Genomic DNA, 24,921 nt, shown 5'->3' with positions numbered 1-24,921 from the left:
GCACACGCACAAGGAGATGCCCCATGGCATTATGGGAGGGGGATTCTATGATTGAATCATTTCGCCTATGCTCAAACTTATTTGCAAGGACTTTCAAACATATTTGCAAATACCTTCAAACGTATTGAAATTTGTACAAACATATTTTCCAGTTAAAAAAAAAAAATCTGCACATTGGCAGTTCCGCACTTCCGTACAAAATAGTCTCTTAGCGCCTCACAGGTCCACCGTCGACAAAGCTCGATGACATCCCCTGATCGAAACCCCCTCAACCAGGCATGGATAACAAATGTCTTCTTTTCTTTTGTCTTTTTATTGAAGGCATATGGCATATATTTCACTTCAACATAGTAGGGGGGAAAATGAAGTGAATTCTCAGTTCAGTATGATGAATAAGCGGCAACAAAGTAACAAGCGGTTGCCTGGTGATGAGACTCTGTTTTCTGGGTGTAGCCCGCGCAAGATGTTGCTCTGTCGTCGATCTCACCCAGAGCCAAGGGTGCCGAGTTTGAGGCAATGTCCAACTGTTGAAAAATTACTTCCGTGCTCGTGGTGTCGTCTCAAACGTGTTCTCCAAGTCATTAGTGGCAACACCATCCATTCCCTGGAGAGCTCGGAGGGAGGCGGGAGGGAGTGCTCGGTTCCTCTTTATCACATGATCAGTGACACGTACTTTACGGCACCACTTGGTGTCTACACGCAGGCTGAGGCACAATTAAAACAATCCAGATGTCAAATTGTTTTTTAATAATAAGAGAAGCCATCTTGGATCAAATTTGAGAAGCCCCTTGAGGATTAGAAGTGGGGGAGGGGGGAGCCAAAAGAAGCTTGCAACACTGCACCACAGGGCGAAGCAACGGAGCGAAGAAATTGAATCATTTTGCACAGAATTCGATATTCCATTTTGGAGATGTACAGAATAAATCTGTGTCGTTTTACATTACCTGTGCAAAGGGTGAAGATATGAAAACCCAATTTATATTTTCCTGAAAGCTACCGAGCTCAGGGTTTTGTAGCAAAAACTTGAACGCACACAAGAAAAAAAAAAGCTCTGTTGGAAGGTGTTTTGAACTTCAATTGAAGGTGATGAGTGCACCACCTCCCACTCACCATCATTATTTATATTCTGGAAGTTGTTCGCAACGTGTGACAACTCAATGCAAACTCAAAGCACAATATGATCTTTCACTTTCACATGGGCACCGGAGCACGTAAGGAGGAGCTATTTACGTTGATGGGAGAATGCGCAGAAAGCCAAATTTGACAGGCAACGGCCACATTTGAGGGTTACTCCATGCGAAGTGCATGTGTGGTTCAATGGCAGATTGGAAAGGATGGCGGAATCCGCACATGAGGGGGGCTTTAGTCATTCGACTTTATGTTTTCGTTGTTTGTAAAGAACATTTTCACATTGCTAAATCTGTTTTCATCACGTATTATGGGAGACACGCTCAAGGCGAGTGCTAAGTGAAGTCAGTCGCATCGGTAAGTGCCATACTGTGATTCAGCATACTGACACTGCTTGTCAGATGCATTTGCAGAAATATGCAACCAAGCAGAATGTATTTCAAATGCAGTTCAGTACTTTCAAGACAAGACAGCGTGTAAGAAATGACCTTCAAATAGTTTTCTTTTTTTTTTTCTATGGTTGTCTGACAAACCTGTGATTTCATTCCATTTTAGAAGTTCCCGGTCTCTGGTCGGCAAGTGTTTCCGTTACTTTCCATCTGGCTTGAGCATTCTCATCAAGAGAAACAGTGTGGTCCAAAGAGAAACCCTGGCTGACCTGATTATGCCCTGCATAAAGAAATACATCCTGTATTTATAGGCGGCATCATTAATCACTCACAAATAGGTAAAACGTACACGACTGTACTACCGTACTACTTCTGAGCAAAATGCCAAAACCGTTCAAATATTCTCCATCAACGTCAGTTGTGGCACATCTGTGTCAATATCGCTACAGGTGGACGATGAGTAACCTTGCACAACCGCAACTGCACTCCTGAAGTGGTGTGGCCTGATGATTGCAAAGAAAGAGCTCAAAAGGTTTTAATGTGGAAAGCAAAACCAGACCGATGTGGAAGAAAATGGAAGATTGCCATTTGAATGGATGGAAGAATATCCAGAATGGAACGGAGAGGCTCTGATTAGCTCCGGCTTGATCAAAAATGATGTGACAATTAGAAGACTCCAGCAAGGAGCCTCCAGCACAGTCCCACTTGCTTAAAAAAATAAAAATAAATAATCAACTCACCTAAATGAAAATTGAGAAACATTTTGTCAACTGATGAAAGCGAGTCAGTTAGTCAGATGATTCCCAAAAACTGAATTAAAAAAATAAAATCTGGCACATTTTGACCAACTGATCGTACATTGCGTCTGACGAACAACAATCACTTTTAGGGAATGGTATCCATTAGCACGGCTGCGTCCCCCACACTCCCTTCTCCACCGCACCTCCCAACTTCTTCCTTTCATAACTTTGCTGCTGTGAATTGGGAATTTCTCCATTGCGAGACTAATAAAAGTTTTCTTATCTTATCATAGCTTATCTTAACCATTATCTGACTTGCAACTTTGTCTCTTTTATCTGGAGGCACCTCGCTGGGAGCGATTTGTTTCCTATGTTGCCATTATCAGATGCTAAAGCCGAAGGCTGTGTTTCATCTTTTGTTTTCAATACAGCCACCCACTTTTTTTTTTGTCCTTTTGTTGCTTTATCAGGACTCGCCAATAAGAAAACACAGCCTAGGGCAAAAAAGGCGGAGTATGTCCAAAGGGGTTAAAATGTATAGCCTACTATGTAAAGTTGGGAACGATTGCTAAATGCAAATTAAGTACTCATATACAAAGAATTAGTGAAAAGAAAAAAAAAAGTCATCAGTGTTTTCTTTGCAGTTTTTTTTTTTTAGATTTAAAGACAACAAGACACGATCACTGACTGTCGACTGGGATCTTACTTTTCATAAGATTTTGCGCCCAGAAACTCTTGCAATTGCATCGTCTTAAAATATCTGTGTAATGACATGCAGTAGTAGGAAAAGTTCATTGATAAATTAGCGGTGAGTAATATTCGCTTGACGTGCTTGAAGTGAACGGGAGATTCATGCACTTGGCAGGAGGGTCGAGGCGTGGCGGGTGGATCGACTGGCGTCATCACGAGTCAGTTTGTAAGCGATGGGGAGGGCGATCATTGCAGACTCCATCGTCGGTTCGTTGCGGGGATTTGACATCATGCCTGCTGTGTGACGCAGGGAGTAGGAGACCACCTCGCAGTTGGCTGGGTTGAAGCAATCACGGTCGACTGGAATTCACAGTTTGACTCACCGAGGCAAAGTGTTTCCCAGAACTTAGCTACCAGGGGGTACACCCTTTGTTTGTTGTGTGCTTTATTTTATTTGATTTTTTATGCTTGCGCAGGTAAGTTACTTTCAACTGTGAACTTTATGGGCAGGTTAAATGCACTAACTCAAAGTGGCCCATAACTCAAAGTTTCACTCACAGTCTGCATCAAAACTGACTGAGCCAGATTGTGGCTAATCATCAGAAGCAATAAAGCGACTTATTAGCTACTCGGCAAACAGCAAAATTAAGTAAATGCGCATGTGTTGGACCACCATTGTTGTCGTTGGCAGACGATGACATCTATAGCAAGGGGCAAGCCTCGCGACACTACACAGTAGTCCAGTCGAGTATCCGTGTGTGGAAGTGTGCCTTGTGAGTTCAGCAGCTCTGACTCCAGCTGCGCTTGGTCATTCGCCAAGTGACTAACACCTGCTTCACGCTTACTGTGTGCTCGCATTTTCTCCTCGTCTGTTTGGATTCTCGTCCCGTTCAATAAATGTCTAAAAGCCGATCCGTGAGCGTGGCCTTCCTTTGCCCAGCCGAAGCCAGATCGTCAAATGTTGGCTTACAACACAAAGCAAATAAAAATTGAGCAAGCAGCGGTTGCCGTTGCTACTCTCACAATTCTCATTTAACACCTCCTCCCCAAATGCATTTTCTTGGACTTTTCATTGGACTTTTCTGATAAAACACAAACCTGTGGTAATGATGGTTGGTTCCAGTGACAAATGGCTGTCGTGAATTGTCTCCTCTCTTCTGTCTGGGCTGTCGTATTCACCCAAAGAGGTGTCATTTTCTCTTCAAAAAAAATAAAACAAAAGTAATGTCTGCGTTATGTCGGGATAAATGTGTGCGGCTGATAACTGAATATGCTTAAAATTACTGTACCAACCACACTTGAGTTGGCCGAGGCAGAAAGCAAATTATCTTTCATTATTTCATTTTATGAACCATTAAAAAAGGTGGAGAAGCTGGGCAGACTGAGAGGAAAGTCTTCCAATCATTACGCTACTCTTCAACAGTGGTAGCGAAAACTAAAAAAAAAAAAAAAAAAAAAAAGTTTTGAGGTGTGGCTTATGATGATTTGACATCATTTTGGTGCTGCTTAGATAATAAAGGGCCCAAGTGGTTCTTGCTGACTCTGAAGTTTCCATTATAGTCTCCATACATTAACATTAAAAACACAAATCATTGAAATGGAAAGCACAATTATACAGACCAAAATTTATGATACTGTTCCATCTGTTCAAAGTACTGGACTTAAATCTACCTTGCCAACCTACCTCATTTATCTGCTTACAATTTTTTACAACAGACCCTTCATTTATCTTGGCTATCATGTAAATTCTTTACCTTTTGCTGAAATATTGGAAATACATGACACAAGTGGTTACAACTTAAGGTATGTAGACAAATGCTTTGGAAAACATTTATAGACATATTTGCCTACAGGGAATCATTTTGAGAAGGATTCTAATCACAAAAAATTCACATCTAATCAAAATTGTTGGTACCAGATACCAGTATCATCCATCTTCCATAGTGCTTATTCTCATTCGAGTCTCGGGTGCGCTAGAGCCATGGTCAGCTGACTTTGGGCACCGTGAACCAGTCACCAGCCAATCGAAGGGCACATACAAAATAGAGAACACAAAAGACCAGAGCCCAGATCTAAACCCCCAACCTCGTTTGATAGCAGTGACTGCGTGAAAAAAAAAAAAAGCAGATATAAAATATCAAGTTAAGGGTAGCGTCACTGCAACTTTGTAACTGTCAATAATTATGTTGGACCATTAAAAATCAATACATAACTGAGAATCATGACTTCATTTTCACAAGTTAGCTTGCAGTATTAGTTTTGAGGTCTCCTTAACTTACTCGTTTTCAAATTATTTTAGTGACTGCTGTATAAAGGTTTTCTTTTCTGCAGCAGCAGTAGGAGAATGCCAGCAATCTGTTCAAGAGATGTGCCAGAGAATTTCCAGGACTGATGTCACGAAAGATATATTTTAGATCCAAACTACAACCAAAACGTTTTCCCCTTCGAAGGGGTCTAACGCACTTTCCCAGCCTTCTTTGGCATGCTTTCAACGGAGACTGCAAGGAGTCTTCCGGGATCGTCCACAACTACATCATTACAGCCATCTTCATGTCATCCCATATCTTTAAAACGGCTCCCCTTGTTGATCCCCTTAAGCTTGGGAAATAAGAAAAAAAAATGCACGGAGCCCCGCTGGATGAGTTGTGAGGTTGCAGCACAGTCGGGCCAGGAACTTTTAGACGTTCCGGGACTGAAGATGAAAACTCATTTGGGTTTGAAATATAGCTTTTGTGACAGCAGCCCTGGTACTTTTCTGATACATCGCGTATGTTTAGAATCAGTTGAAGTCACATTATCAGCGGCTGACCTTTGCTTCCTCTGAACGGAGGCTGTCGGCGGGAGCTGACTCAGAGCATCTTGGAGGCTTCTGATCTTGGCCTTCTTCTCATTGAGCACCAGAACAAAACGGGCGTATAGGTCCCTCGTCATTGTTTCCTTATCCTGAACCTGATGTTCGAGCCTAGTGACAAAGGGACCAAGGCGCAAGTGTTCGCACAAATGTATACGTTACAAAAACAAACTTGTTTTTGAGTCATTTGCTCGGAAAGATTATGTTGCCTATGTAAATTAACCGAGAAAAAAAACAACTCGACAAAAACCTTGCGCCAGCCATGCACCAGGTACCAGAAATCACAAGAAGCCTCGTTTGGAGCTCTGGGTGTAACCGTCACTACTCATAGGGGTGGCCGGTGATGATGTCATAACAGTTGACTGCTGTGCATGAAAACAGCTGGCAGTGAGCACGAAAAATCAACAAGAGCAAACGGTTCTAACGGTAAACAAACACAGTGTTACTATTCTGGCAGGAGGGGTTGACATTTTTCGGCCGTCGTGCCTTTCAGATTTGAAGGCAAAAGAAAAACCTCCTCAAACTTACTCTTGAAGGATGTGCGCATGATCCTCTTTCAGTTTACGGTTCTCCTCCGACAGCAGCGAGTTTTCTTTCATCAGATGAGAGTTGCGCTTGAGCGACTGGCCAATCAACTCCCGGGTCAGCGCGGATGGGTGCGGAGCAGGCTGAAGCTTCAAAGAGCCCAAGTGCACCTGAAAATGGGAGGAGGAAAAAAAAAAGTTTTCAAACACAGTACCATAGGGGGGAAAGTCAACACGAGGACATCGGCCCGTCACTCTGAGGAAAACTGTTGCACAGTTTGCAGGATACTTGTTTTTTTCATGAGTGGCCGATTGTCTCTTACTACTCTTGTCAATCAAAAATCCGGTGTTGCATCACATGATCTTTCACAACAGAAATTAGCTTTCCAGGTATCAAGCGAGATCCAGCTGGCCATGTCAAACTGTACCAATACAATGTGTGTACTGTGTTTATCTATATTTATAATTTCACATGTACCTGCGGCTAATGAGCGAAGTGTGGAGAGTCTCTGTTGCCAAAATGAATAAGGGGAATGTCAACAGCCTGTCAAATAACCATAGTCTTCTTTTTTCCTGTTTCTCTATTATTGTCATGTATAAACAGAGGCCGTGGCAAGTCTCTTTTTCATCGACTTATGATGGTCATGGTTAGACAAAATGCAGTGTCTTAACATGCTGTTTTCTGATTTAAAAAAAAGGTTGTTCCTGTTGCAGCAGATTGGTGAGTAGATAAGGGTGAGTCGCCAAGTATAATTTGTTTGTGATTATCCAAGTTCAGTTGTGGGACTGGAGTCGCTCGGTGTGCGGCGGGCCTTACTCAGCGATGTGGGAGGATCTAATTCTGAACAATGATGTAATATAAATACAGCGGTAGACTGCATGGATGAAGTCTGTTGGGAAAAAATAAAAAAGACCCTCTCAAGTAAGACTGCCAGTTGACGGTGCTTTTTGGCAAAAGTAGAGGAAATTATCAAAACAGAGCATAACTGTCATGGTGAAAGAATAAACAGCACTCCGTTAGATTCCAAAATCTGCATTTGAGTTTCAGCAAACATTTGCACTTGTGTGCCACCCCAAGATGTTCTGCAGTGCGAAGGTGCAACAAACCATGACATCAGGGTTTCTCTAGACTTTATGGGATGATGAGGTGTTTTTGTCCGTCTGGAAGAAATACAGGAGGGGAGATTCATAGCCAACCAGCTGAACTAGGGAGAAGTCAGTTTTCTCTCTGTTGGCTTCTTGTTCAAGATTTCACAAGAGACACAAACAGACTTGTTCTGAAAAAAAGATTTCATTTGGCTTTTTATTTTTTTTTCGACCGATACATTTTCTTCATTGAGCTTCTCAGCACAGTCAATTTTTATTCCAATAAAATAAGTGTCACCTTCTCAACAAGTTGTCACTTCAACGAACCGGCAAACTACTGTTTGTGCCTTGGAGGTCATGCTCCGGATTTCCGTTTTCCTGCAAGGGCACACTATGTCCACTAAAAAAAAAAAAAAAAAAAACACTGAAGTGCAGGTCTCGATCCACTGGAGAACCAGAAGGTGATGGAAGTGCTAAATCTTAACTAGGCTGTGTCAAAACTTTCAGACTGACAATAATAAAGATGCCATCATCAAAAGCACTCATGAAATACTTCTCATTTTTCTCAAGGGCCGATTTTGCCTGGCAAGTCACACAGCTGTTTTCCCTTCCACTGCTGAAAACGTCACCAATGAACACGCACTTTGCTCACTCATGTCACTTTAAAACAAGTCTGCCTTAATCTGTCCACTTTCCCATCAGGTTTTATTTCCATAAGCATTTTCTTTTCATAGCTGCCACGGCCACTCAAATTATTCTGTCGTCATAAACATTTTAAAGCCGCGGTTCTCAACAAGTGTATGAATGTGTGTGTGTGTGTGTGTGTGTGTGTGTGTGTGTGTGTGTGTGTGTGTGTGTGTGTGTGTGTGTGTGTGTGTGTGTGTGTGTGTGTGTGTGTGTGTGTGTGCGCGCGCGCGCCTTGGCTCATAAAAGGCTGTGCATTTGACTACAGTATATTCATTTTTGTACATGGAGATTCTCAGTCTTCAGGTAGTGGTCATCTGCAAAAGATGATTTGATGATTTGTCAGCTTCATCCTTGGTTTCTCAATCAGAAGCTGTCAAAGGCTCTTGAACATGCAGGCGTGTCTTGTTAACATTTGACTAACCACATATGTTTTCACTTCTGAACAATTCATTGTTTTACTGCTTGTAGCTTCTACAAAAGTGGTTTGTGACAATCGGAACATGTAGGCTGTTCTGATCTAAAGCACAGTAGGCTGCATCCTGACTACTGTGGCGTTGCACCCCGGGCGCTGAACCCCTCCCCCCCACCCCCCGAAACTCAGCTCAGGTGTTAAGTCGCCACTTGCGCACCCCCTCACGCTGACATTTCTCCCTGCATGCCTGCATGTGTGTGGTCTCGCTTTCTCTGTGGTGTGTGGAAAAAAAAATGTATAAAGCAGAGTACAAATTGAATTCTCTTTAGAGGCCCCGCAATACTACAATCGCACACTATGATAAATCAGAAACACAAATACTGTATAATCAATTCTGCATTGAGGGCTACAAGCGACCATATTTGACCACACCAAACAAAGTGGGCCATCCTGTAAATCTGTTCCCAACTCAAACGAAGTGGAGTCGGCGATTGTTCGGGTCAGTCCAAATTCACAATAAAGTCATGGAGCCCTGTATCAAATCTCCACAGCCCCCACTTTTCTTTCGTAGCTATTACCGCGATGGCTGCCTAGCCTGAATCCAACGAGGGCATCGGCAATTTTACAATTGAGGTTCCCAAATAAATAAATAAATAGGTATTGTTAGTGGAAACAACACATGGGAAGACCACCCGAGATCTAAGAAGAAGGATGCTCAGAGAAACTCATAAAAGTCAGAGGCAACATAAGAATGTCACAATGATCCAGCGCAGCTTCTCCGGGGGGAAATTCGTGTGGCACTGAGTTGTGACTAAGACTTAATGCAAGATGTTCCACTAATACTATCAAACGATGAGTCTTTGGTTCATGAAAGCCCAGTAAGAGGAAGGATTGATTGAAGACACCAAGGCTGTACTTATGTCTCAGTTCTCATACACTAAATGCTGCACAGCACGACTGCAAAGCAACTAGGCATCTAAAATAATAGCATCACGAAATTCTTTCATCCCCGCAATAATCTGCCATCAATCCGCTCCAGAACTGGCTGCTGTTTGTCATTTTAGAGGCAAGTAAAGTATACTGTAATGTTCAGTGTTGAAATAAATGGAACCGCGATTGCGATGTAGCGAGATTTCCCGATCCAAAATTTCAGTGCTGCCATTTCAAGCTGAGAGGTTTTTCTTAGAATTAGCTACACGCCAACAGGTCGTTGTAGAAAGAACCCTCGGTATGATACGGCACAGATTCGCACCATCGCAAACTACAACCACAAGAATAAACATTTTGTTAAATGAATACCTTTCTGACAGAGTCAATCAAAACATTCTTTTTTTTCTTTTCTATTTTTAATGCTAGACTGTCTAATGTAGGGTCGATTCCATCGACTTTATTTACATTGTCGGTGAAGTGTGCTTGACCAGCTGAAAGGTTGCCGAGAGTAAAGAGTGCTTCGACAAATCGATTCTACCACGATGTGTCCAGAAGCCTTTTTGGTCATAACACTGACCAGACTTTTGTCAAAAATCTGAAATATGGGGGTGAACCGACACATCGATCTATAAGTGTGTGGTAAATTTTAAACCACTGTGTTTGGTTCTCTAAGTTTATCCCGCAAACTTGAAGAAGAATGCACTAAACGAGAGACATATTTAAAAGGTAAAACCAAGCCCTGCTGAGGAAGATAGAATTTGTTTGTTATTGATCGTAGGCCTTTGCGGGAAGAAGAAAGGGATCCCAGAATACTCGTATTTATTTTCTTGAGCGTCGGCTTCTCCCCTGAGACAAAGCGATAACGTTAAAGGTCAGCATGCCTCGACTAAGGTGTGGGAGGTCTAACTGAGGTTTAAAGATGCCACTTCTTTTTGTATTCTATGCCACAATGAAGATTCTCTAGAATAGGCATGAGTTTTGGAGCAATCCAAGACAAAAGGTCAAGAAAAAAAACACAAAGCTCATGTCTTTCTTTGAACTTGTACAAACACACGCAGAGAACACGCGTTAAGTACACCTCGGCAACATGTTCAAAATGTCATTTTGTGATACATTTCTTGTATTTGATCTCGCGATTGCCCAATCGTACCCATTATGGCCGGCGCTGAATGTGACAGATGTCTTGAAAGTAAATGCTGGGTTCGTTACTTCAAATTACAACCTGGTCGGATGTGTGGTCCGCTGTTTGTTTTTGTGTGTCTCCAGACAGCTAAAGGCAGAGCTTGAGGTCAAACAAGGGCAGAAGGGGTGGACGTATAGATGTAAAAGATACTTTGCTTGTCATAACAACCAACACGCGGACTTAACACCACATACCATAGGGGTCACAGCATACAAATACGAAAAAAAAATTTTTTTTGAAACACTCTTCACTAAGATGTAGTGGGATTCGGGTGTGTTTAGTCCCCGTTCATTTCCCATGCACACAAATTACCTTACTGTATATATAGACAGATTATGGAAGCTGCACAGGTTGGCCAGATCATACAGTACGCCGTGGTGTCCGCCATTTTGTGGCAGTCGTTCGTCAAGATGACAGCAAAGTTGCCACATCGCTGACTTGTTTGACGTTGCAAAAATCGGTTTTAAATGTGTGGCGTGGGATTACCTTTCACAGGTAGGATGCATTGTTTTATTGCTGTGTTAAACGTATATAACACTGGCTCGGGAGACGGGGGCACTTGGAAAGGTTGAAAATGCGACGACGTATTCCCTTGGTCGCTAGCCCCCAAACAACCATAATAATGAAGGTTAGGCTAAGGTTGCTGGGGTGCATGGAAAATGAGAGTGCCATGGATTTCAGTCACGTTCAACTGCACTGTGGTGATTTATGAAGGCAATGTTAGCAATCTTTCTTCCTGAAGTAGCTCTCACTCAGCAAAGAAGGCGTGTGATTCCTTCTGACTTAACAGTGAGCTTTGCTGTATCAGCGGAACATTTCATTTGTCCTAACCAGAGCAAAACGCGAATGTCCTGTCACAATCGCAAACGGTTTGCTAACCGTTTTTTCTTGTTTTCACACTAAATGATGAATGATTAAAAAAATAATAAATCACATTTGCCTTGTATGCTCAAACTTTGTGGCACCCGACTGCAAGAATGACATTTTTAGACATTTTCATTTTTGTGTATTCTGATCACTTTAGGAAAAGTCATCAAATTTCAGGGTGGAAAAATTATGGCATTTAGGATATGTTTGTTGCTGTCAAATGTCAAAACTGATCAAATACAACCGGAACGGTATGTCAGGGTTTTTTAGCATCATCTCCAAGTAAGCAGGAACGTGGCTGTGATAACACTGAGTGGCATGAGTACAGAATAAAGTAGAAAGTGAGCTCAGGACAGGAAGTGTGGGCATGCAGCAGACATTAGCACCGTCAGGAGGCGTGGAGCTAGATAAAGAGCAGGAAGCAGGGGCGGGAGGCGCCGTCCCATTCCTGATAACGGGGATGTTCCCACAGTCATTGAGCGAGGAACCTGTACAATAAAAACTGGAAAATTTATTTTGGAAGCTTTAATTTTGTCTTTGCTTGCATAAAAACTAGTTGCAATGCCTACACCCACCCATCGGAAAGAGTGCCTGTGAGCTTGTGAGCTATTTGGTGGCTAGCGCCTCTCACTGCGACATGGTAAGTCTCGCAATGGCCCAGTGGGTACGTTTTCACAGCTCAAAGCTGTTTGCATCATCAAGTTCCTCGACAAAGTGGCATTCACTTTTCGGCGAGCCGTGATTTCACGCATCTGGCCGACACACCCACAGCATTTGAGAGCAGAGACAACCGCTTGACATTTTGCAATTTCCAAAACTCATTTTATATACCTGGTATTTTTTTAATCATTCAAATATGGCAGGTTGAGTTAAAAAAAAAAAGACTCTTCTCTGTGGGAAAGGCTCTCTTCTCCTAATGACCGATTGGTGTTCAAACATGCATTGAGGAGGAGATCATGTCTGACTCAGCAACGTAAAACACCTGCTTAGTAGCAGTTTCACCACAAACACCTAAATTACATTCACCATTACCACTTCTGGGGTCATATTCATAAAATATTATCGTCAGGTCAAGTTCAACACCTGTTTTGTCCCAACTCACCTTTCTTCTATTTGTAACGGAAACCTGTCAAATATTTCACGATTACCGTACCCTCAAATTATCAGGCTCTGAAAATATGTTCCACTTTTTAATCCCTCGCATGTTGGAAAAGGGCAGTGAATGTCAGCAGAAAAAAACAGGTGTTAAACAGGCGTGCTATTTTGCACTTGATACAAAAAAAAAAGTGTAAAATGTACCACGCACATTGCACACCCTGGTGATTACAGTCAACAACAATGGCATGCATCGAAGAATTTTTCGGTTGTAATTGTGCCACTTAATGTCAAAATCGAAAGAAAAAAATATGAGTGTGAAGGCCCATAATTCTATGATTTCATTTTATTTGATCATACCCAAATAATACATCCAAACTCATTTTTACATTCCATGTACAATTATAGCTCACTCATATCCCAAATAAACTCAATCCACTGAAATGAATGAAAATGACATTTATCTGTCCCACCCCCACAATTTTTTTTTTGCTACATTTTCAAAAAATAAATTTGCACTGTATTGTTAAATATGTTTTTTTTCTAACTGCATAAAAGAACATATACACAATTTCATACTCATGGAGAAAGCTAGAGGGCGTGACAAGAGAAAAAGCTTTCATCAACTGTTGTAAAATAGAGGTAGATTAGGAACGTCCTGTCCATAAATCAGGGTTTTATGATCCTTTACAGTGTTCCTTAGCCCCCAGCTTTCGCCTTGCGGTGGCCTCTGCCGAGACAGACATCTTCAGACCCAGGGTGACCTGCACCCTAAAGGCACAAGCACCCGACAAGACTAACACTAAAGCCCACTGAAAGTCCGGCGCTCACTCAAACTTGCTTGTCACCACGAGCAATGGAAGAACCCCCAGATCCCCCAACATGTGAAAGCTCACTCGACACACCTCTCGTTTGGGACCACCGAAGCTATTATCTGGTCAAGTGGGGGACCGTTTAGAAACGATCTGTACCTTGAGTTGAATCCGTAAACCTTTCTGCCGAAACATTTACAAGCCGTGCCCATTAGAGCACAATCTCCTGGCAACAAACAGAATGATTTCTATCATGCGCCTTTGTCCAAGGCCACCTGGAGGGAAAGGGGGCTTTTCTATTTCTGCAATAATGTAGACTATAAACCTTATCTTCTTAACAGCCCCCCCAGTAAAAAAGAAAAAAAAGACTTCCTTTCTAGTGGGAGCGATGCCATTGCATGTATTTCTCCCTGGGGGACAATGCTGGTTTGACTTGGGAGGCACAGGATGTTGAGGAATTTTAGGGCAAAGTAATGAGCCATCGATGACAGCTTTCTTACCGTGGTCTTTTTTTTTTTTAAATAAGTGGGAGGGGCACTTTTGAGGGGTTTGTAAGCCATCTTTTAAATTAAGTGTGATGTACGGGAGTGTCCACATCACAAATCATTTTTCAATGAGATGTGAGCAATATAATCTTTATTGTACAAGACATTCCCCTCGTGTATCACGATATGCTGTCAACATTTGCAGTCATGAGTTTGAAGGTGCTGTGCCTGAATGAAATACATTCCGGAAGTATTTCATACAGCAGATATTTGCTGGTGAAGAGGCAGCTGTGCTGTCATGCGGCAGGCAATTTGATATCAATATACTGTATATGGTTTATGGTGCAAACTGATTTTAGAATTGTTTTTGTTGTGTTTTATTCATAACTACCACCAAGGGTTCACCATTTTAAAATAAGCTGGGGGGTTTTTGTTTCGTTTTGTTTTTTGTCAGTCATTTAATGATTCAGGCTTTACAGTTAATACTGTGCAATATTCAAAATGCTGCCTTACCAGGACGCCACCACAAATTTTGTGATAAGAGAATTGCCCGCGATCCAGGGTGAGCTCGAAAGAATAGATGTCTATGTCACGGTCTCTCCTTCCGCCCCCTCTCGCCCGTCCGCCACCAATCAGTGCTTGATGAAGATCCTTGACAAAACTCTCCATCGGGACCTCCATGTCATTGGCCTTCCTCCTAACCTCGTCTTCTGAAACTGGACAAAAAGTCAAAATCAAACTTGCGAGAAACTGCACAGGGAGCAAAGCAAAACTATTAATACAAATGACGTCATAAGGCATGAATGTACGCGAAAGGCGCTTCAAAGGGAAGCATGCGGGGAAGCCGAGGGGGGATGTCATCAGCTGTTGTGCAGCTGCACACACGAGGTCCGAGGTTCCCAATTAACACATCAAACGCACAGCGAGCGAGAGATGCGCACACACTGGAGCAGTCACAGCCCCATCCCAACCTGTCGGCCCCGGCAGATGGACAGCAATGGCAAATCAAGGAGCACTTATGCTTCCAGGTGTCCTTCCACACAAAGTAGACTGCTGTGCTTATAACAGGCACACAGCGCCTCAACGCAGGCGTGCACGTACAAAAATGGCCCTTTGTGGCGTTTCATCAACCCTATACACCTGTAAGATGCAGTACAGAAGTGAAGGGATGATGAGAAAACGGGTTCGCTTGTGCCCCCCCACCCCCCACCCTCCCTGGTTAAAGAGTCACAATATTATTCGGACAGGCCTTTGCCAGGTGCAGGTGAACAGTTGGGCCAGTCTGTTGACTGCTTGAGCAGGTGATCAAGCAATCGGAGCGCTTCTAACTTTAAACCGTTACATCATCCTCGTCATGAGTTATGATGTCGTATTATGAACTACAGAGGTTTTCAAACTGCATTAAGACGTTGTCTGAAATTAATAAATGGATGATTGATCCTGAATGTTTCAAAGAATAGCAAATGTGCATTTTGGGGATTACACGACTGGCTTTGGGATTTTTAAAAAAATCTGTTTAAACAGTGATTTGTCCTTTTTATGTTTGATCATTATTAATTTATTTCACAGTTTTCTGATAGAATATATCCAAACATGGTGGTGGTAACCCTGATAGTTCCAAGCCCTCTCTTGAACACTTTCAGCACGGTCCCATTGAAAACGTACATATTTACGACATGTACTCGTGGCACCGTTTCTAAATGTCGGCCATTATTGCCATTTTCTCACATTTAACACACCCTAGAAAATACAAAATAAATTTTATTAGACATAGATAAAAAAAGATTTTGTCCCATGAGAAGATACAACTATGTATTGACAAAAATGGAGTGTGTAGGTAAGAAACAGGTGACAGTTTCACCATAAAAACCAACAGCCAACAAATAAAAGAAACAAAAAATGATTACCGTATTTTCCGCAGTATAAGGCGCATCGGAGTATAAAGTGCACCTTCGACGAATGGCCTATTTTAAAACTGTTTTCATGTATAGGGTGTGCCGCATTGTAAGGCGCATAGAATAGAAGCTACAATAGTGGCTGCAGTTGCATTATGCATCCACTAGATGGAGATACGTTAAGAGAATACAATACAATACAATACAATAAGGCACACCAGATTGTTAGGTGCACTGTTGGCTTTTGAGAATATTGAATGCTTTTAGGTGCGCCTTATAGTGCGGAAAATGCGGTAACTGTAGAAGAAGGACATGATGAAGTGACATTGTTCTTATCGGGGAGGAAAACATTTTGAGGTGCTGCATACAGTCAGCCTGCTGTATTATTTTATTAAAAGCGAATTTTTTAGGGGGCCGGCATAAAGAAAGAAGTCAAATTTTCTGCCCACTGTAGCTACATTAATAAAAAGAAAGGAATTGGATCAGAACAAAGGAGATTTGATAGTTTGTGTGCCAAATCAGTCGCTGTAAGATTAAATCTGCAGTTGTATCTTAAAAGAGTCTATTTACCTTCTCCATTCCATGCAGAGACGCCATCGGACAGAGCTAGCATGAACCCAGCACCGAGGTTGCCGGCAAAGTCGACTCGCAGGAAATAAGGGATCCCCGGGTCTGTGGCCACAGTGATCTGTCTGACTGCACCACTCATGTTGCACGTGTCACCTTCACCTGCAGACAAGTGGTGTGACATAAATTCAGGTGCCCAATAGCTACTCTGACAGGCCTCTGTTTTGGTCGTATGTTGCAAACTAAGGCATTAATCTTTTAGTTACATCAAAATGCCTCTGTTTTCTTTTCAGATTTCGTATTAAAAGCCTCCGTATTTCAATAGGGGTCTTCTTGAGTCAGTGGGACCACATGGAGGTAATTAAGTTTGGGCAGGCTTGTGTGTTGGAAGTGAGGCCCGTCAGACCACTTGCAAAGCAATTACATGTGACAAAAACTAGAATCAAGCCATATCTTCAGCATCTTTCGTTCAGTTGAAAAAGGCAAATCTCATGTTTAGCGTTTTACCATAAGGACCTCTTGATAGTTGATTTAATTGGATTGACAATCTTTATTTGTGAAGCTTGCACTTAAAGAATAACTACGACATGGTTCTACTGCCATGTTGGATGGTTGGCCTACAAATTAAGGTTATTCCAATAATGGATTAATCTATCGATTGGTTTGTCGATTGGGTTGTCGATCAAACGATGAATCTGATTTTTTTTTGAAAACATGTTTTAATTGCCATACCTTTATTGAAAAACCGGGCAGAAAATGCACAAATGTAATCATGATTCCGTGTTCGGTTTGATCCAACAAATCCGTCAGAATAATCAGAAAAAAGTTTATTTTCTTAAGTAAAAGCAGATGTTTTGCAAATGGTTGCAAATGATTTATTTTGAAGGAAAAAAAGACACTTTAAGTCTGCTTTAATGGAGGCCTACAGAAATGTGATTTATGCACCTCTAGTTAATCTCAAAATGGCATTTGCAAAATTGCCTTCACGTTTGTCTAATTTGAGAGCAAAACCTTTGTCACTGACAGATGTCATCACATATGAGTCTGAAATGATATCATTAAAACAACATTACTCTTAATTATGTCTGTATTTTACAAGAAATGAATCGGCTCACAGCTTAGACCACAACAAGCAAAGCTCTGATTACCTCAAATTGCCAAATCATCACTTGCAGGGGATGTGAGTCCAGTACTGTGCAAATATCATTTAGTAATGTGACCGTGCCCTCGAGGCAGTGTGAGAACTTCTGGTGCAACATCAGATGAAATCAATTCTTCACTGTCCATTTAGTTTATTGGCCACATCGTTCTTTTCCGGTGAAATATTTTGAAAACCTTTACTTGATTGCGAACGTCCAGGCAAGAATAGGCGATTAGTGCTTCCAGTGGAAGTGGGAGTGATTGGACATCCTCCCTGCTTAAATACAGGGCAAAGAAATTGGAACTGAAGAGGGAAAAGAGCGACTAAATTGCCAGTTAGCCGAGTTGCTAGTTGTCTCTGAGTCCATTTAGACACCTTGCAATAATTTATGACGCGTCAACACCCTTCATTTTTCTTTTCGCTCTCGTCACACAAACATACTGAGCTGTACTAAAAATGACAGATTTAAATTGAACCGTTGTGCTTCAAGAAGGGGTGCGTCTAGAAGAAGGGACCGAATGAGATGAGGGAGAAGAAGGGTTCAACTTTAACCTCATAAACGGAGCCCAGCTAGTCATTAGTTACTGTAACATCTGGTGTGCGGGGACGATAACCCTGTGGTGATGACAGAAGGGCACTCCAAGTAAAAAAAAGAAAAAAAAGAAAAAGCTGTCTGTGAGGAATGGCTGGCGAGTTGCACAAAACCCCTCAGCGTGGATCCTGAAGTCTGTTCACGTCCTGCACCAGCGCACATGCAAACAGAGAGTATTTAAATCATCGACAATAGTTCTCCTACAGTTTTGACTAATGCCCTTTGACCCCCTTCATCCTGCAACAATTGTCTTTTGTTGTCTTCACGACCTAAAAAACGAATAAAACGCAAGGTACGCAAAGTACTAATCAAACAATGATTGTTTGCCGGGAATGTTTCAAATAAAGTATCCAATTTTGTCGAATTCCATGCTTTAGATGAAGCACGGAGTGCAATTAAAGGGGGGTGACAATTAAGCTGTCCTTTCACTGAACTTTCTCTTTCTGTCTGCTAACACGCTGGGTGTTAAATTAATATGGGAGCTCGTGTTTCACTCGTAAGATGTGATTCTTGTGTACTTTGTTGTAAATCTAACAAAAGCCAAGCAACTCACAAGTCATTTTTTCAGATACATTTGCAAAAACTGATGACATCCAATACAAGAGGTGTATGAAATTGTGTCTTGAAAAAGAAAATGCAAAACGTTAACTCACATTTTCAGAGATGTACTAATTCGGCAATGTGTGTGTGTGTGCGTGTGTGTGTGTGTGTTTTAGTTGTGCTTTGCAGTGTTGCAGAACTGTGTTACTTTCAGGAGCTTTGAATGATTGATTGATTGATCAACTAATTGATTGATTAATCATAGTACAACAGATTTGGAGAAGAAAGATATTCCCCATCCATTCACTCCTGATTATACTTTAAGAATTTAGCTCTCAGCTAAACTGTGTCCAGTGATGTTTTTCTTTCTTAGTATGGGTACTGAGTCAAAAGAAGTAATGTATTTTGTGTGCAGGTTAAAAAAAGGTTCAATTTCTTCCGGCCAAGTAATGAAAATGATTACAAGTCTACATTTTTCCAAAGTCTTTGAAGCATTGACACAGCAACTACACAAAATGGAGAGAAAAAAAATCTCCTTGTTCTTCCTCTGTAAACCTCGACCATTAAAATGCTTTTTGCGGTAACTACTTTGCAAACATTTTGCCAACACTGGAAAAGCCAAAATTATGTGGCAGTGCTATACAGCACTAAAAAAATGTACGTGTAATTTTTATTTGAAAGGACCGATGCCACTGAACAGTGATTTGATGGTCAAACAAAATGTGTGCACTTTATGCTACACTTAAAACCAAATTCAAAATACTTACTGTTATTAGGACACTGCGATGTTCGAACGGAGGTTGTATGAAAATGTTTTGTTTTGTTTTGAGTTGTTTTCCTGTTCAAGCTGTCGCTTTCGACCCTTGTTCCGTCAGCCAATCAGCACACGTGATGAGTCACGCATTGCGTCATTACGTCAAACACGTAGATTCTGCAAGCCCGGAAGTGTTATGTGGCGTTGATTCACCGTCAAAATGGTGAGCATATTTTCTTTCATAAAGCGCTTGTGTTCGCTAAATGATACTTTTAATCGGGATTTAAAGTGTAAACGCATATCTAGGTCCCTGTTGCAGCGCTACTGAGGCACTCAAACATAATGCATAGTTGCACGGTTTTGGATTGAAATCGCCGACTTGCGCTAGCCAGCCTGCTAAACACTTCGCCAAGTAAATAAAAGCAAATGATCACTTTACATTGCAGGTTTTGAACCATGGCCAACCAGCTTTGATCGCCACCTTGTAACTCGCCATACCGTAGTATCATGACTCATGTGTATAACTTGATTTCTTTCGGCTAGACAGAGATGGGTTGCCGGCACCGTTGCGTATTCTGTGCCACGTAGCTGCAACAGTCCCATTGAGGACGCTTCCACCACATGCACCATCGTTGTTGTATGGAGTCTCTTCTTGTTAATAACTTTTTTTTTAAAGCACATGCAAGGAGTCTGAAGATAAAGTTCATTTGAATGCACTATCTCTGATCATACAGGCAAATCGGAATTATAAGTTACTTGTATACGCATTATTACATTACCGGGATTTATTTATTTATTTATTTGTGACTGGTGTGGGACAGAATGAGTGAGGATTTAAATCAATGTCAAATAAATGTGAATATACCCTAAATATTATTTCTATATTCATTTAAGGGATATATTAATCATTCAATGTATCAACTAATTTGTTATTCCAAGCTGTGGAGCTGAACCGAATCATGTTTCAATTTATATTGCTTTCTTGTCATTTTGCAGTCAGCCATTTTCAACTTCCAGTCACTGCTCACGGTGATTCTTCTCCTGATATGTACGTGTGCCTACATCAGAGCGCTGGCTCCCAGCCTGCTGGACAAGAATAAGACCGGGTATGTTCCTAATATATGTGCTTATTTTTCCATCGTTGGCATTTTATATACTGTATAATACTAGGGCAGATTAGAATCAACAATCAGACACGTGCAGCGGATGTTTTTGTCCAGTCATAGAATTCCCAGAATTTTGCACCCCCTATTCTTTGTAGTAACTCGAGATAACAGAGCCATTGCCGACTTGAGTCAGAACAGATAAATCAGGTTTCAAGTTGTCTCTATTATCTTTGTGTGCACTGGACTTTCGGGAAACCCTCTGTAGTAAGACAAATATTTGAAAGATAGCCATTCATCCATTGCGAGACTAATGAAGGTATTCTTATTTTATCTTATCCCCCCATAGTTTATCTGGCTTTGAACTATTAGATTATCTCATGCATGCAAGTACCGTTAATGTATTTCAAGGCCTCTTTTCCGATATCATTGCACTGGGTGGGTTTTGTCATGGACATGTAAAAACGGTTCCTAATATTTCATGTGAGTTGTTGTGGTGAGCCCTGACGGGACAAACCAAGAGTCGTAGCAAGAACATCAGTATCATTCTTATTATTCTTGGTAGCCCATTAATCCAGATCAGTTCAGAAAAATTAACATCCCCTGGTCAAGACTCACTACCACCGCTTAGTCCTCTCTCTGAGGAGAGGTGGAGGATGGAGGAGAAGCAGCAGTAAAATAGACCAAGAAATATATGTATAAAAACAGTGCCACGAGTTGCATACTATGTGTGATTTCTAAACAAATATGAGGGTGTAAAAAAGAGGCTTAAGTAGAGATTTAATAATTTCTACAGTGGTAGATATCAAGCTGCTTTGGAGATTCGTGGGATTCCTCTTTATGAGAACAGAAAACCATAGATGAGTTTTCTGTTTTGTTTGTTGGCTTAGCTGTGAGTCGTTCAGTGAGGCACATGCAAATAGTTAAACAGGAAAATGTGGTTTTAGTTCTTTATCATTTCTTTCAGGCTTCTCGGAATTTTCTGGAAATGCGCCAGAATAGGTGAGACCGTTTTATTTTACATTGTCTCTGTCGTCGTATTGCATCAAATCAGATTTGAAATTGAATCAGTTGTTGTGTAACAGTGGGAGGGATGTTGATGTTATTCCTCTGCTTCAGGTGAGCGGAAGAGTCCTTGGGTAGCTTGCTGCTGTATCATCATGGCCTTTAGTATCCTCTTCCTACAATAGACATCCAAAAAGGACCAAGGAAATGGCAAGAACGAGAGCAACATGGACAAAGACAGCTATTGTAGAAGCACCGCAAGAACTCCAGTAGCTGTTGGATAATGTACCAAGAGGAAAATACCCTCACTCTCTGTCGCCATGAACCAGAGTACGTCCATTCTCCTGTGGACGTGGAGGGCAGTCCTTATTCCATTCTTGTGGATCCTTGTGGGTGGGGCACCGTCAGGAAAGAATCGATTTATTTTTAAAAATCAATATCTGATGTCAAGCGGCCCACATGTCTCAAACAGTTGTCCAAACAAAAAATAAGGGGATAGGATCTTGTATTTCAGTTTTCATTGAAATGCTTCCAATTGCAGCCTTTGTCGATTTGGTTGGCCCCGAAGGCGTGTGTTTTGTGAACATCACCACCCCGTTGTTGATCGGAGAAATCGTCATCATATTCCACAAGCAGACTCAAGTGGACGATGGAGAACCATGTACAGCGCACAAAGCCCTTTGCTTGTTGCAGTGAGAGAGGCTTTGTGATAACCTCCACACTGATCTTCCTGTCAACACTCAAATGTGTCGACGACTGTTATCGGGACACAGAAATGAACGCATGCTCAGTAGGACCACTTATTTTGTTGCCACTGTATGTTACACTCAAACCGTACTAACATACGAGATCCAACACAAGAGTTAGAAAAGAACATGATCGTCATGGGATGGTGATTCCATGCAAACGTCCATTTTTCTTTTGTCTTTTTGTTTTTCCATTGGCAATGTATTTTCAAACACAATAAAGTCAATGCCACACATTAAATGTACTTTTTTTTAACCTACCAGACTAGCAAGAATACTGCAGTGTTCAGTTCTCATTTTTAATTTGCTTTATTTTTTATTTTTTGCACAACAAAAGCAGAGAAATGACCCACTGAATCAGCAATGCATCCTAATTGTTAAGGGATGTAATGGGCTCTTGTTTTGGATCGCATTAAATTATGCAAGCGCCCCGAATGTTGAGGCAATCGATCGTAGATTATGTATCCTGTATGTATGTAAATGTACAGTTGAATCATTAACACTGCACTTAACTCATTCATTGCCGGCCCAATTCAATTGATGTTTGACGTGTAGAGCCGTCAATGGCAGCGATTGAGTTTTAAAAATGGGAAACTAAAACAACAAAATTAAATGTATTGCAATTGCACATAAAAGTTAAAAAAAATCTCCCTAAATAAACAGATTAAAAAGGCAAATGTCATGATCTTAAAAGTTAAACATTCTTACTTCTACTGTGCCTGGTCAATTATTTTTTTTTCCCCTCATAGCACTGTCGGGGGCCCATGTAACACTTTGCAAAGTAATGTTCCAATAATTGAGATGTGCCTGTGGTTCCTTATTTGGACTTAAAATGGCAGCATTCTTGCAATCGGTCCGTTGCAAGTCAACTTTGAAGATAAATCGGCAGATAACATGCATTCCCAGACAAAATATTTCCTCTTTCCCCTGTCGTGACGAAGCCTAAATAAAGAGGAAGACTTGTTGACTCACTCACCTTCGATAGTCTGTTAGCTGTCGAGTGTCCGTATCCCATCACTCCCCCGATGTTCCGTGCCTTGTTAGGGAGCCATGTCGGCCCGCGTTCATTTCGGGCCCTGCCAGGTCGAGTTCAAGTGATGCCTGCCGGTAAAACGGTGATTATCAGGCCACGACACGGGCACAGGAGACACAGAGAAGCAGGAAGCTGTCAGACATCTCTTCCTATCTTGGGTCAGCAGAGATACTCGTGTCAATGAACCACCCAAATGTCTCTGTGGATGAAGAAAGGGAAAAGATAGGGGAGCTTTCATCGGCGCTGCGCCTGAGATAGACTCGGTATGCTGCTTGTTTCATCAACAAGAAAGATGCCACGTATTTGAATTGGCATCAGAATGAATGAATACTCATGCAGGTAGCGAGTTGATTCTGTTCTTGCGGTTTCTTTTCATTTGGTCAAAACGTTTAGAAATTGAATGTGGCTTTGTCTTGCAATACAATTGAAGGCAGCACTGTGCTCTTGAGGTGACAACGTGTCCAGAGTGTTGGAAATGAGCAAAATATAAATTTGCGTATTTACAGTTCAGGACCATGGCTGAAAACAACATAAATGGGTTTTTTTCCTCCCTTGTTTGTATTTTCAAAATCTTCAAGAAATATTCCAAATAAATTTGTGTAATTTAGATTTGTTTTGGGGGGTTTTTGCCTTCCTTCAATGTGTGTGAATTGTGAATGATCTGCATGCTTCTTTAGGTATTTAGGTAGCCATTTCGGTTGAAGGAAAACCAGATAGGAGTGGCTGTATTATTTTCGCGGTTGTTTTCAAAGCATGAAATGACTACTTCAAGTCAATCACCACTTTCAACAATATATATTTATGACATTGTACAACATATATACACGTGTGTGAGTACTCGATGGATGCCGGTCTCTTATTTTTCTTTTTCTCGAAGAAGATGAACATGGAGGCCTGAAGAATGTAAAGGCGATGTGGATGACAAGCATCGGACCACAAGAGAGGACAGAAGTCTGCGAGTATGGCCCATGACGTGAACGTTCCAACGTTTTGCTTTATTTATCCAATGTATCCCGGCCTATTTTTATCATCCTGGTTTATGTGAATGGTAAACGGTTTCTCGGTTTACTGCTATCCTGGATGACATATTAGTTTGGGCGGCGGCCTTTTCATTTGAAGCCAAACTTCCTCATACACAGTGTCCAAAGAGGAGGAGGATGGGAGGCTATTGGATAAGGCCTTCACTTGGATGGCTTAAAAGGTTTTCATGTGTATGTTGAGAGCACAATGAAAAATTTAAAGTATGGCTGCGATCAATAACAAAATGTTCCTATTAACAAAATCATACCCGCAAAAAATAGCTTGCTTGTTTCTGATATGTGCGCATTAATTTGTTTTTTTAAAGCAGAAAATGTCAGGACAGGCTCTCATTTAAAAGGCGGGTCCACAAAGCCGTCCAAGGTCAATGTCAGTGGCCATTTATTTGCGGCAGTGCGATATTAAGCTAATGAGGTAATCATGGGCCTGGATTAGAATTGTAATTGCGAAGAAGACAAGATTTAAAAGCAAAGACACTTCCAACTTGAATCATGGTGCAAGCCTTTCTGTACAGAGTTGAAATGGAACCCACGTTCTAAAATCATGCTAATTTCTCTCGAAATTGCCGTGAATGTCAATACGTCTGCCCGATACATCAATAACGGTTCAGGTAACGCAAACGTAAAAC

At 41.5% G+C, this 24,921-nt stretch overlaps 2 protein-coding genes across 6 annotated transcripts; one reads left to right on the top strand and one right to left on the bottom strand.

The window, feature by feature from the left end:
- Positions 1-294: 294 nt before the first annotated feature.
- LOC147205286 (DNA repair protein XRCC4-like) lies at positions 295-19,489 on the bottom strand. Of its 5 annotated transcripts, none has more exons than XM_086112214.1 (8): positions 19,382-19,489; positions 18,035-18,220; positions 16,345-16,503; positions 14,393-14,595; positions 6,327-6,493; positions 5,757-5,909; positions 4,046-4,146; positions 295-3,244 (listed from the first exon to the last, which is right to left on the bottom strand). In XM_086112214.1, the coding sequence occupies exons 3-8, from the start codon at positions 16,481-16,483 to the stop codon at positions 3,108-3,110; spliced, it is 900 nt and encodes a 299-aa protein (XP_085968340.1). In that variant the 5' UTR covers positions 16,484-16,503; positions 18,035-18,220; positions 19,382-19,489; the 3' UTR covers positions 295-3,107. The 5 variants fall into 5 exon arrangements, with proteins under 5 accessions (XP_085968340.1, XP_085968342.1, XP_085968343.1 ...); XM_086112216.1 differs by lacking the exon at positions 18,035-18,220 and having other exon boundaries at positions 295-704; positions 1,662-1,797; positions 19,382-19,485; XM_086112217.1 differs by lacking the exon at positions 18,035-18,220 and having other exon boundaries at positions 295-3,912; positions 19,382-19,485.
- Positions 19,490-19,535: 46 nt separating this feature from the next.
- On the top strand, positions 19,536-23,197 carry tmem167a (transmembrane protein 167A). Its single transcript, XM_086112382.1, has 4 exons — positions 19,536-19,591; positions 20,365-20,474; positions 21,439-21,473; positions 21,591-23,197. Exons 1-4 carry the CDS (start codon positions 19,589-19,591, stop codon positions 21,659-21,661), a joined length of 219 nt encoding a protein of 72 aa, XP_085968508.1. The 5' UTR covers positions 19,536-19,588; the 3' UTR covers positions 21,662-23,197.
- Positions 23,198-24,921: the final 1,724 nt, after the last annotated feature.

The sequence above is a fragment of the Hippocampus guttulatus genome, chromosome 5 (genome assembly GCF_054856545.1).
Source record: "Hippocampus guttulatus isolate MCC_2025c chromosome 5, RoL_Hgut_1.0, whole genome shotgun sequence".
In the NCBI taxonomy this organism is placed as follows: Eukaryota; Metazoa; Chordata; class Actinopteri; order Syngnathiformes; family Syngnathidae; genus Hippocampus; species Hippocampus guttulatus.
This window is presented reverse-complemented; position numbering and strand designations above follow the sequence as displayed.

Excerpts from the sequence above, each read along its gene's own strand:
- tmem167a (XM_086112382.1), top strand. Across the intron at positions 20,475-21,438 it reads CTGGACAAGAATAAGACCGG|GCTTCTCGGAATTTTCTGGA; the intron begins GTATGTTCCTAA and ends CATTTCTTTCAG. Across the intron at positions 21,474-21,590 it reads CTGGAAATGCGCCAGAATAG|GTGAGCGGAAGAGTCCTTGG; the intron begins GTGAGACCGTTT and ends CCTCTGCTTCAG.
- LOC147205286 (XM_086112214.1), bottom strand. The coding sequence starts at position 16,483 with ATGAGTGGTGCAGTCAGACAGATCACTGTGGCCACAGACCCGGGGATC. Across the intron at positions 6,494-14,392 it reads AAATTTGTGGTGGCGTCCTG|GTGCACTTGGGCTCTTTGAA; the intron begins GTAAGGCAGCAT and ends TCCCATTTTCAG. Across the intron at positions 3,245-4,045 it reads ACCAACCATCATTACCACAG|CAGGCATGATGTCAAATCCC; the intron begins GTTTGTGTTTTA and ends TGCGTCACACAG.